This window comes from Tachypleus tridentatus, chromosome 13 (genome assembly GCF_004210375.1).
Source record: "Tachypleus tridentatus isolate NWPU-2018 chromosome 13, ASM421037v1, whole genome shotgun sequence".
Taxonomy (NCBI): domain Eukaryota; kingdom Metazoa; phylum Arthropoda; class Merostomata; order Xiphosura; family Limulidae; genus Tachypleus; species Tachypleus tridentatus.
Genome location: NC_134837.1, coordinates 136,155,542 through 136,169,706, shown reverse-complemented (window position 1 = coordinate 136,169,706; position 14,165 = coordinate 136,155,542). Strand labels below are relative to the sequence as shown.

The window sequence follows — 14,165 nt, the reverse complement described above, 5'->3', positions numbered from 1 at the left end:
CCAGGAAAGATCAATCAGAAAGAAATGAACCATATTTCAAAGTGTGGGGGCACCTACTCTTGAGACAAAAATCAGCTCATTGAATGATCAATATCCTGATGAAGAAAGGACAAAAATTTGCCCACAGAGTACTGCTATCTAAAATTTGTGTAAATGTGCTGATAAAACATGTAACCTCAAAAGTAGTAACACAGAATTAATAATGCAAAATGAATGACCAAGCACAACTGTGTTGGAAAAATAAATAAAAAGTATTTGTAATGAAATAATAAGTTCTGTAAGTGGGTAAAAATATAAAATAACTCCACTTTGAAGTAAGTCAGCAAGTTACAAATATCACTACTGTATAACAAAGAGTAAACATTATGAGAAATTTATATAAAGGAAAATTAAACACTTGAAGACAGCACACACTAAATGCTACAACACATGTACTTCCAAAAACAAGTAATAGTTCAGTAAAATTGGTTAGAAAAAATCACATGTATTGAGAGTGTGCATCACACTCTTTTCCATGAAGGGTTGTCACATGATGATTTGCATGCAAGATTCACTGAAATCAATCAATTCAAAATGGAAGCTTCAAGGCTTGTGGCACATGAAACATTGTGCATATAGAGGGCAGCACTGAATGAGAATAACTATTCACATGCATCGGAAGACAAGTGTTTCAACACGCTGTTCAGCAAGATTGTCAAAATATTGCTACTTGTGTTATTTGTCCTAAATAATTTGCTTTATCATGTGAATGTGGAGATTTAAATTGTGATATAATCAGAGATCAAGTTATGATAACTATAAATCTTGCAATTTATGTAGAAGATTGTTGAGACAAGAATGTTTCATTTTTAAAAAAGAAAAAGGTGTTACATTAATTGAATAGCAGAAATTTCTGACCAATAGATATCTTGGATAAAACATAATGAAATAGAGACTGTACAAGTCATGAGCTCAAGTAATAAACACAATTCATCAAAGCTGCATTAAACTCCAATACATAAAACATACTTTCATGCCAAAAGAACACCAGTTTGTTGTTATCTATGTTATCATACAAGGTACATAGTTCACAACTGCCAAGTAACTAAACAATAAATGTCATTTGCAATGTATCTTGTGGCCATATACAAGGCTAAGAATTTTCCAAAACAAGATAACTATTCTGCTTGTAAGAAAAAGGTGAATTATATGACTGATTATGAATTGTGTGGTGGTACAGTCCTCAGAAGATGAATGTGTTTTTGTTTTGTCGAACAGTAATGACAATACCTCAACCATAGGATTGGTTTCTGGTGGAATTCCACTGGAAATACTTATAGGCTCAGGCACAAGTTATAGTGTTGTAAATGAAAGTATCTGGAATTATCTCAGTCAGTGTGATATTTCATGCACACCCAGTGTTGCTCACAAAATCCTCTATGCATATGGAAGTAAAGCTTCAATCAAAATAGGGAAAAAATTCACTGTGGACATTTCTGTTAAACCTGCAGGTAGCAAAGTGATTAGAAATACATTTTTCATAGATAAAAGTGCCAGTAATTCTTTGCTAATCGATAACACTGTGCTACAACTAGGTGTGTTGAACGTGTGGTTAGCAGTCTGTCCATTGGCACAAAGTCCAATATTGACACCATTCTGAGTAAATAACGTACATGTTTCAGTGACATTGGTAATTTAAAAAATTATCAATTAGAACTACAATTACAACAAAGCCTGTAGCACAACCAGTCTGTAGAATTCTGTTTAATTTCAGCAAGAAAAAGAAAAATTAAATGAGTGAAAAGAGGATATTATTAAGAAAGTATCAGGTCCTACTCCATGAATAAGTCCAGTGATTGTTGTGACCAAACCTTCAGATGAGTTCAGGCTATGTATAAATATGACAAGAATTAATACAGCAGAGCAGCATGAGACATCTTATCTCAACAGCAAATAAGAAGTCACACAATATGAACAGTGCAACTGTATTTGGTAAACTAGGTATCCATTGGGGCTATCATCAGATCAAGCTTAGTGAGATATCCAGAGAGATCACAAAATTTGTGACTCGCAAAGGTATTTATCATTAAAAGCAACTTATGTTCAGTATTTGTTCAGCTCCAAGAATTTATCAACACATCATCAGGCAAACTTTGCAGGAATTTAAATATGCTGAGAATATCTTATATGATTAAACTTTGTAGAATGGATAGCAACTGCTTGTTGTGGAGACTTGTATACTCTTATACTTGTATACTCATCATGAATACTCTGCCTAAACAATCTATCAAAGAATACCTTATAAGATATTATCGTATGTAGGAATGCTCACAGTGAGCACGATCACACGCTTGAATAGGTTTTATACCATCTTAAAGAGAAAAGTTTGACCCGAAACAAAAGACAAACCATTGTTCAGAATTTCAAAGTTTATGTTTATGATACACTTGTTACCTCAGAAAGGTATTGGTACTACTACTACTCGTGTTCAAGCCATTAGACATAAAAATTCTGGAAACACCAGTGGAAGTCCATAATTAATTAGGCTTAGTTAATTTCAGTGCTCTTCGTAATCCAGATTTAGCTACACTTACGGAACTGTTGCATAGATTAAATTGCAAAAACGTCAGGTTTATTTGGGGCAACCAACAACAGAAGTCATTTGATAAGTTAATATCAGAAATGGCATCCATAGAATATATGGTATATTTTGTTCCAAATGCTAAACCCCAAGTAATCTGTGATTTGAAACCAGTGAGTCTAGGGGCCATTTTAACTAAGAAACAACATGGTCAATTCAAAATCATATCATATGCTAATTGTAGTTTATCAGACATTAAGGAATAATATTCTCAAATTAATAAACAAGAAGCATTATTGTTTGTTTCGGCATGTAAACATTTATTTGTATTTGTACAGAAGTTTGTTCAAGTTGATCACAAATCATAAGCTGCTTGAGTTCATCTACTCCGGGAATTAAAGCCCTCAAAATATACAGAGTGGTGGGTTTTGCATTTCTAACCTTATTCCTTCACTGTACAGTATAAATCAGATCAACAGAAAAACACAAGTTCATTGTCTCCACTGTCGCAAAACATCATGACAAATAATTCATGGAATGTTGTGAAAAAGTATATTTATTTTGTTGTGAAAGCTGCAGTATCTCAAGCACTCATAAATCACCATGTAAAAAATATCTCTCTGATGATTCAGATTTAACTAATTTATAAATATGTGTCTAAGCAGGAACACTCAATATTGCTGTACTCATAATATTAGAAAATGAAGTAGGTTCAAGTTGACTTGACAGAAATGAATAAAGACCTTATAACCCAAACGCTTTTGAAAGGTGGACCTTTCTTCTTCGAGACAAATTGGGAATCCCACTAGAAAAAGTGTAGAATTATTATACAAAATGATATTTCCTGAACTAACCTGTTTAAGTAAGTTAATTTTATGTGGTACTAAAGTAGTTATACCTCAAAAGTTACAGCAGGAAGTTATCATTTTAGCACATGAATGCCATCGGAGCATTGTTAAGACTAAAGTTAGGTTATGAGAAAAGGTGCAGAGGCTGTCTTGTATGAACAAATAAGTTGAAAATATATGTACAACTTGCTATCAAATGCCAGGTTGCCAATCTGTTGTCAAAACCAGAACCATCACAGATTACTCCTTTGCCACAGCATCCTTGGCAAAATATAGGAGCAAATTTATTAGGGCTATTCTCAACTGAAGAGAGTATTCTTGTAGTTATTATTTAAAGCTAACTCTCATGAAATACACATCACTACAGGGAAAGTTCTAGATAAGTTAGACAGCATGTTTGAACTTTGTAGTCTACCAAACAAAAGAAGGCAGTTTACATCAGATACTTTTAGGACATACATAACAGATTATGGACTCAAGCACCAAGGAGTGACTCCACTATACCCATCAGCTAACAGATAAGCGGAAAGACAAAAGTGAACAAGTTTGAAAGTCGTAAAAATGGCACATCACAATAGTGATGATAACTGGAGATTAACATTAAATACATTTTGGTTACCTTACCATAGTACTCCATATCCAATTAATGAAAAGTCATCAGCCAAGTTATTGTTTGATAGGAATATTAGAACTAAGTTACCTCAAATTAGAGTAGATAAAATAGGCACTGACTTACGTAACCATGTATCTGATAAAGAAAGGAAAAGTTAAACACTGACAAGTTAAAGAATGGAGAGTCAAAGATTAGGGTATGTGACAAAGTTTTAGCAGTATGCAATAAACTGCAGCAGAAAAAGATTTACAAACTGTCAACAAACTTTGAATACAAACCATATGATATAACTGGCAAACGTGACAGTAAGTTATCATCCATTCTGATGAGGTAGTATGCTACAAGAGGGATTCAAGCCAGGTCAATAAGCTTGCAGAACCACAGCAAGCTTCAGTTACTAATTATCAGTGTTCCATTGCCAATTATCTCAAGGTAATGAGAGACGTCATCGTCGAGGATTCCAGTGTTAGTGACAACACCAAAATGAAGATCTTTGCCAATGACATCACCAGCATGTACTTTTTCACCAATGTCAACAAAAGTTAATATTTAAACAAATTATTAATTCAATAAAAAATTAATATTTAATCAAAAACATTTTTCTGCCTTACTCAGGTTCCAATCCTTCTTGTTGATAGATGAGGTAGGTGAAAGATAGTTTTCCGTCCGCATTATGCAGATTCCACCACATAGAGGGCCTTTTATAAGAGAAAACTTATGATAATGCTGCAAAATGTTGATATTTCCAGTTTGTACAGGCTTCTGCCATACACAGTTTCCAGCTTAGATAGGTTTTATTGTACTTGCTTAAACAATCTGTTGTCCACACAGAATCTGATTGATTCAACTTAAGGTTCTCTGGGCAAAATATACTAATTAAAACTTTATTTCAGGTTGATGCCTTACATTACCACAGACTTCATAATTTCTAAACCTGACAATACAGCATCTAATAAACTTCTCAACTCATGCTGAGCTGTTTAATTATATAGCAGTTCAAGTTGTTACAAAGTGTCTTACTAACAACTACTAGGGAGCTAATCTTTTCATTCAGTTTGTAGAGCAATTGCTTAGCATATGAGAGGTCTCTGGTTCATATTCGAGGTAGAGAAATATATTGTAAAACAGAAAAAAATACCACAAGATCTTCTCCAGAACAATTTTTGGAACTGTCAATCAATTTATTTCTTTTATGATTAATTAATGAATAATTACAAGTATCTCTAACTTAGGAGAGGTTTCTTCCCCACTAACAAGCACACCTCATACCTTAACTTTGTTTGTGTAACCACATTAAAACATAATTCTTTTTTGAATAAATTAAAGAATTTACATCCTAGTATACCATGCCCTAACCATGGTAATAATTTGTATTCAATGTATGGTAGACATGTAAAATGATGAGTGTTCTACATTTGAGTCAAAATGTCTTGAGTAAATCATCCTTTTAACTGGCACTTTCAAGAAGGAGAAAAGAATTAGGAACTGATATTTGCGAGCTCAGATAACATTTATAAATTTCATGTAATTATTCAAAAACATAAGTCCTTGTCTTTACTTTATCAAGTTGCTCATGTTACATGATATCTCATACTGATCTGCACAAGAACACTCAAAATTTTCACAATTTTTTTTTTTATAAATTGTGCTTTCTTTGTTTAGTTGTTTAGGTATAATACAGCCTATAACTCATGAGTGAGTGACTAGAATGCTTAGACTAATATCAGTACAGAGTTCAGGATGGTTATTTCCACACATTTATACACTCCATTACTTAACATGGGCCTAGCATGGCTGAGTGGTTAGGATGCTCAACTTGCACTCTGAGGGTTGTAAGGTCAAATCCCTGTCACCAAACATACTTTTCATACGATTTCAGCTGCCAAGCCATAAGAATCAATTTGTGTTTTGGGCCTAAATTAGGTTAGTGGCATATATTACTAAACTAATTTCACTAAAAGATCACAAAAAACAGGTTGAAACTCACTATGCCCACTTGTGTTTAAAGGAAGACAAAACAAAAATGGATTAAAACATCTTCTACTTAACTTGCTATTCACACATTTAAAAGGAGACGTCCAAAAAGTAACTGATACACCTTATACGTAACTCTGTGTATACGTACACCGGTGTTTAAAGGAAGATAAACAGAAATGGGTTAAAACACCTACTCAGCACTTGTGTCTCTGAGCTAAAAGAAACATGCTTCTTTCTGGATACAGTTTTGTTCCTGTTAATAAAAGCTAAATGAAAGAAAAAAACAATCTCAGACAAATGCAACATGCTTTCAGTGTGTAATCCCGACATGACCAATTCTGACACCAGAAAAATTGTGGTAAACACAGAAACACTGTCTATATCACTGCTTGAAACTTACCAGAAGGTATCTTTGTACCAAATCCCATGCAGGTTGGTTGGCATACACATGAATTGTTCACAAAAAACCTCAAACTGTACTTTTCTCACTGAAAAATTGAGCAAAAGACAAAAAATCCCAAAATTGTCCATATCTCTATTTGGGACATGCAAAGAGTATCTTTGTACCAAATTCCATGTAAGTTGGTTGAAACAAAGCTAAGTAATTGACCAAAAACTCCTGAAATTATAGGTTTATTTAACCAATTGACCTTCCTCAAATGGGGGATATCCCATATTTCTGTATGTATATATAATGGGGCCTATTACAAAAGTACCTTTGTACCAAATCACATGTATACTGATCGAATTATGATAGAGTAATTGTCAAAAACCCTAAAATTATGCTTTCTGTGGCATCTGGACTCCCTATAATTGATCAAAATGGAAAAGTCCACCATTTTTTTTGTCAATGTGTGAGACCTATAGAAAGCATCTTTTTATCATGTAAATTGGCCAAAGCCACAAAATTATACTTTTTATGAGCCCTGACCCTTCTAAAAAGACTCAAAATGGGCAACTCTAACTTTTTGTACGTCAATGTCTTGGAAACATTAACATTTATATCCATAAAGAAATTCATCTTGATTGCTGTAAATATGACTGCATAAGAACCACAAATATACATTTTAGGAGTTGTTTGACTTTTCACTCATAAAATCTTTAAAAAGGCATAAATAAAAAAATGAAAAAGTTTTCTAGAAATTTTGGACCAAGGTATAATACTACCAAGTTTTAAGTCAATCTAAAGAGAGAAAAAAAAAAAGGCAGTCAAGTGAAAAGTGTTTAAAAGATTAAACAACAGAAAAACAGTGTATCTCTCTACAGAGGTAATTACATAACCAAACCAGCAGGTGTGGAGGTAAGCTTACAGTGCTAAATTCTGATTAATTACTGACCCATATGTTGATTTTTAAGGACTGCTGAAACTGTTTTTCTTAATTAATAACAGCATGTTAGGCAATTGTACTAAAGCACATCTATAAGGTTTCACTTACTTTATGCCATCCTTTTAAGGGCCATTTCCTCCTTTTCAAGAGATAGCCTTCCAATTTTTCTGGTTTGGCCTCCCACTTCTGTCCACTTCTTAGTCCTTCTAAAATTTCCCATTCACTTCCTCTGGGTTTACGACTTTTACGTGAAGAAGTTTTCTCAGTAGTCTCAGACTCAGTAGGAGCTACACAAATGTTGCCTGGCCCATTTGCATTGGGGATGGCCAAAGTAAGAGCAGAACGAGACTTAACTACAGAACCTGACTGCCGAGAGACGTGTGAAAGGCTGCCTGTACCAACGCTCAAGTCCTGAAAACACAAGTGTTATTTGTTAACAAGAGTTTTACTTATTTACACTGTATCACTAACCTACTTGACCCTTCCATCTATCACACTTGAAAATTTGATCAGTACATATTACAAAGACACATCATCAGTGATTCATTCTTTATTTGATATTTCAAAACAAGTTCTCTTCAAAAATTAAATGACATAGTTGTGTTTTCATCAAATAAATCACACACATTTAAAAACATTATCTTATCACAAATTATACCATAAGTAAAATGTAACATAAAAATAAGCTTACAGAATCAGAAGTGTAGACTTGGCTCTTCTCCCATATCTGTTTCTGATCCCCAAAGATGTTTTGATTGGCCTTCTCACTGAGGTCATCAGGTTCTGTAGCAATATGGCGTAAACTTGATGCCATGTTGTTAGAGAATCAAATAATTAGGATGTTGGGAAAGTGTCAATGAAAAGCACTACTTTGTATGTCCCTCCCACTCTATCCTGTATAAACAGAATTATACAAGTTTACAGGAACATGGTTTTTTATACCCTGCTCTATCCTAAAGCTAAAAATCTCAACAGTTAACTAGTTAACCAACTAGTGAAAAACAATGCATTCTAATCTTTTTCAGTACACCCACAAGAAATGTATATTTAATCAGCTATACTAATTGCCATGTTCATTTTTAATTTTGCTCTAAGTAGCTTCCTGTGGTTAACGATAAAAACAGTATTATAGAATACGAGTATCAGCAACTAAATATTACACGACTGTTTTAGATCCTCGACACTTCTTATCTTGCAAAGTTAAGAACTTATTTTTTCAGATGATAAGCTTTTCAGTATATTACAAAAATCACAATCTTTTCACATTAATGAGACAGGTGAAAAAAACTAAAATTCCAAAAATGATGTGTTTTCCAATCACAAAATAAAATCAAACATGTTGATGATGTTTGCTAAATTATATATACAATAAATATACAAATAATGCAAAAAACAAAGCTTACAATGTTTAATGAAGCATACTTTTGAAACAAGATGGGCACACATCTTCCATTCAGTTATAGTTTATCAACTGAAGATGTACAATACACACACATACACAGAAGTCTTAATCAAAGATCGTTAATACTTAAATAAAACATGAGGAATTTTAAACATAGCTTGGCGATCAAATTATCTCTTGTATTCTACAAATTGTCTATAATTTACTTAAAAAGCAGTGCCAAATAATTTTAAAATATCACACTTAGGAATTGGTCAAGAAAAATACAATCTAGGTTTTTTATTTTTTTAGAAACTGTTTTCAAGTTCATACAGAATGAATTAGGGTTAATGATGTGCCATAAAAAAAAAAGAACTAAATTCTTAGTTTAGTATGTACACTAAAGAATTAATTAGGCCTTATGCATCAAACAAGAGAACTAAATGCAATCAGCTTAGTATACTGATGAACAAATTAAGTCTAATATTCTACCAATAGTAAAAATAAATAAATTTAAGTAATAATCTTGACAGAGCTACACAACAAGCATCCCATTATTCAAAAATGTTACAAGATCATCATAAAATACAGGGAACGAGAAAGTGACAAAATACATCACATATGGACAACAAAAGACCAGTTGGTCATTTATACCACCACCTTTAATAAAAAGTAAAACACTTAAACCCACTCTATTTTTCAATAAAACACTAATTCTCCTCTAAAACTTTATGCTGGGCTTATTACATAATTGAATCATCTTGTTTAAAAAACTACCATAACAGTTAACTGGAGCCCAGCTTTTCTAAATATGAAACATGAATCTTCTACTCCTATTCTTCTCAGAATATAACACAATCAATTCTGAAGCCAGATGATACTGTGAAGTTCAACAGTCACCTCTTTCAATATTTTCTCAAGAAAAAATCAGATATTTTATCTGTGTAAGATAACCCTCGGCACAGAGCACAAACACCACATAGCAACCACTTTACTAATCTGCAACTCCTAGCATCACATAAAAGCTATATGTCTGGGACCATTTACTTGTATCATTTGAAGTTGGAATTATGGTCTCTAGAATTAGTGAAAGTGTACAACACATAAAGTATTATCATCCACAACACATGCAATAACAATGTTACATCATTAACAGCTATAACACTCTGAGCTATAGTAACTACAGTAACAGACTTTGGCTGGTGTGGAATTGTACAGCTTTAAGTTTAACTGGATTAATTACATTTTGATATAGTAATGTAAAGATAAAAATACAAAACTAAAATGAAACTATAAGTTATCACATCAAACAGCAGCTTTTCCGGACAAAATATCACTCTAATTTACAACTTACGTCACACCAATGTTGTATCACACACTGCAGGAATGATAAACGACAGCCAAAAACTGTTACAAACCATACCAACCACGACACTTAAGCAATCAGAAGTTTATCGTTTTCACATCCACGTACATAATGTTCCACTAAAGCTTATGACGCTGTTCTTTATCACATCACCTCTTCCAATTTTTTCAGTTTTAAAGAATATGCGTGGTTCTCACTTCCAGGTCTACGGACTATAATGGAGTGTATATATTTAAAAAACTGGACACTACCAACCTTTGATTTCATCGTCTAGCAACGTTGCAGTCAATCAACCACAGCAGAGTTTAACATCAAATAAATATAAATAAACACAAATTATTTTCGAATAGATTCTACCGATCCAATTATTATCGAACTCTTATAAAGGACGAGTGCTATTCGCGGTAATTTGCCAGAACAGCCACAGCTTACCTACCGTAAGGACAAGCCTAGCACCGTCGGCAAGCTAAGTTGATGTCTGCAGCCGCCCAAAATACAAGCAACTACGTAAAATCGATGGGTCTACACTACACAGACTCACATGGGAAACTATCGGCTCGTCACTATATGAATCCATCAACCTAAAATTCTCTTGTGTGTGTGTGAACAGTACGTGGATACTTGACGCTCCACAAAGAATTTTTTTAAATACATAATCTTATCCACATATATTATACTTTACTCCTACATCACCGTTAATTTTTTCATTACCATTATTCAGACCGTACACATACGTACGTATACACGTTATATTGCGCCGTAAATACAACGCTGACGTAGGGTCAATTCTTGTCACACCTTGTAAAAACTTCTCAACACGGAAATAGACCCCTTTTACAATAAACCTTTTTAATCAAAATATAAATATATTAAGAAGTTAAAGAAGTCGATTTAGTTATATTTAAGTAAAACTTTACAGCCTCTCTGTAAAATCTATCCAAAAGCAGTTCGTTAAGCTGTGTATTTTACAATACCTTGTGTACCTAAACATTTCAATAAAATATGTAATGTACTCTAGAAACTTTATAACAAGACATGCTGTACACTTTATAAGATAAAAGCCAATCAAATTATAGTATTTACATATAGTTATCAATCTACAGGCCATCCAACTAGTTATGTAATTTTCCACTGATAACCACACGTACACGTTATTGCTAGAATAAGTGAGCTTCATGTACTACCAGGGCACTCTTGGCATTCTGTAAATTCGTTCTTAATTTTTTTTAGTTTTGCAATTGTTACAAATATCAATAGATCTTGTCATCGTGCATGTCATGTCTGTAGGTACTTTAATTTTTAATTACACTATAAACTGAAATTGTTTATAACTCTTTTTAACTTGGGAATTTTAACGATCATCGATATTCATCTACAATAATAAAAGGGCGTGTCTATGTGAGTATGACCGCCATATCTTCATGAGGAAAGAACCTAGAACCCTGGAAAATTGCACCCATATAATAAGAGTGGACTCTAAGGGTGTGCACCTGGATATTATTACTTATATTATCCATGCAAGTTAGTGCATGCGCATCTTCTCAATGAGACAAGCTAGCAAAAAAGCAAAACAAAAAGTGATTCCTTATATAACACCTTCTAATAAATAGAAAAGCCAGTGCGTTACAGTAATATTGTTATTATTTTATGTACTGAAAATATAAAATGAAACGCATAAACGACAAAACTGAATTTTCTGTTAATTTCTTAATTTAGTTTCCGTTGATTTAAGAGGTTTACTTTTATTTAAACGTTGGGGACATAAAATAAAATACCTCAGTTCAAAAATTGTTTAAGTTTAAAAACTGGGCCAATATTTTTATTTTCAAAATAAGCACTTGGCGATAGGCTGGGTTATCTCGCATGTTATGTCTTTACCTTAGGCTTATATATTATTTTCTTTTAACCATATCAACATTCACTACACTTATAAAACTTAATGTCCACCCCTCTGCATCCTGTCACTAAACTCGTAATGGACAAATTGTAATGTAAACCAAAACTGAAACAAAAAAGTTGCGATTCATTCGCATAAACCAGAAAAGGCTCCGAGTAGAGGGCTGTCCACCTGGGGAATAATGCTAAAATAGGTTCAGAATGCACACTCTGGCACAGTCATCTACAATATCAACCCCGGTCGAAACCAGGTACTTTCGCTAGTATTTAGCATTATGAAATATTTATACAACTTTGACACATCTAACATTATTTCTATTATCGCAGAACCTATGTACACCATTATATACCACTTTAACATTATAGCTTTTATTTTATGAAGTGTTCTAATATTAATTTTTCATATAATACATTAAAAACTGTTTGTTCCATTGTTGTTGAGTTTCAACAGTTTGCTTAAAATGTCTGCGCGAAGCTATGTGGGGTTATTTAATTTTGATGTGATAAATCACACGAAAGGTAGCTAGTCAACACCACCACTCATCAAACTGTTATAACGCAACCATATCCCAAAGTTTAGATGGCAACGAGATGGTAAAACACGAATCCATAGTCCGGAATGTTAACCACTGGCTCATGCTCGGCCATTATAACTTACAAATTTACCTGTCAAACTTTAATCGTTATAATTTGACGATCAATCCCACTATTCGTTGGTAAAAGAGAAGCCCAAGAGTTGGCGGTGGGTGGTGATGACTAGCTGCCTTCCCTCTCGTCTTACACTGCTAAATTAGGGGCGGCTAGCGCAGATAGCCCTCGGGTAGCTCTGTGCGAAATTAAAAAAAACAAAAACACTTTTATACTTACAATTAAGAGCTAGTTAATAATAAACATTTGCGGGCGTTGATTACTGCTAATAAAGGTTGCCAAATGATATCACTTTAAGATAGGCTAGCTTGAGAAAGAACAACCAATCAGCAGTACCTGCTGTTTATACTGCTACTCTCAATCGAATGGTTATTCCCACAATAATAACGCTTCTACAACTGAGAGTACGAAGCATGTCGAACACGGCATACCTTGAACTTTCCGAATTGTTTCGGGGCTGCTGTGATGTCAGTTGTTAGTCGTTAAAATCAAAACGAAGTATCTACTGATTTAATTTTTTATGTACAATACGAATATGCTAAATTTAGCTGAGTTGCAAACTCAGTGAATTAACTCCACGAGCAGCAAAGGATTGTAATGAAAAATTAAACTACCAGATGGTGTTCAAAGTCGAAAGTCCTAAACGAGCTTTATTTTTTACAACTGCACCTCAAGTTGGCTAACATAAAGCAAAGATCCCCCCTTAAAAAATGTCGGTAAAATCGTGGTTCAAATACCAGGTGTCATGGGCAACAAAGGAAAATCTACTATTTCAATTTTCAGAATCTCACATGGACAAAACTGTATGCACAAAACTCATACGCATAATATCTAAGAGCAAGTTAAAACTGTAGTAATTAATCTGATTCTTGACACAAAGGTTTGTTTGTTGTTGTATTTTTTAATTTCGCACAATGCTACTCGAGGGCTATCTGCGCTAGCCGTTCCTAATTTAGCAGTGTAAGACTAGAGGGAAGGCAGCTAGTCATCACCACCAACCGCCAACTCTTGGGCTACTCTTTTACCAACGAATAGTGGGATTGACCGTCACATTATAAAGTCACGGCTGGGAGGGCGAGCATGTTTGGCGCGATGGGGATGCGAACCCGCGACCCTCAGATTACGCTTGACAGAAAGGAGTAGGAGATATCGAAATAACGTCTGTTACTACGAAATTTGTTTTCTAAAGTATCGAAACTATGATGTAATAAACATATATAAAACTTGATAAAACATACAACCAGCAGATAATCAAAACGACAACCTTATATTATTATCCCTATCAAATACCTCAAACGTACAATTTAGCTCGTGCACTGTTGGTGGCGGGAGATTACCAGAAAAGCATGATATGACGCGTATTTCCTTGGCACCTAGTAGTTCGTTAGTGAAATAATTTTGAAATGACGCTCTTCTATCTGTCAGGGTTCATTACGCTGAAGTTCTGGGTTCGATCTTCTGGTCGAAAACAGATCAGACATTATTCCTTTATGCATTTTTGAGGTAAAACAAAAGAAGCAAAAATAGCTCACGTTTAAAAATATCAAT

General features: G+C 33.8%; 1 protein-coding gene across 12 annotated transcripts in view; it reads right to left on the bottom strand.

Moving 5' to 3' along the window:
- LOC143238686 (oxysterol-binding protein-related protein 3-like) overlaps positions 1-14,165 on the bottom strand; it is a 97,438-nt gene that overhangs the window by 60,207 nt on the left and 23,066 nt on the right. For 9 of the 12 annotated variants that reach the window (XM_076479133.1, XM_076479124.1, XM_076479135.1 and 6 more), the window contains 2 exons: positions 8,018-8,220; positions 7,435-7,737 (listed from right to left, as the gene is read on the bottom strand). In XM_076479133.1, the coding sequence (XP_076335248.1) occupies positions 7,435-7,737; positions 8,018-8,140 (426 nt within the window). In that variant the 5' untranslated portion in view covers positions 8,141-8,220. Of the gene's footprint in view, positions 1-4,632; positions 4,717-7,434; positions 7,738-8,017; positions 8,221-10,061; positions 10,485-10,509; positions 10,821-14,165 lie in introns of those variants that run through there. The other 3 variants (XM_076479131.1, XM_076479132.1, XM_076479137.1) reach the window with 3 other exon arrangements.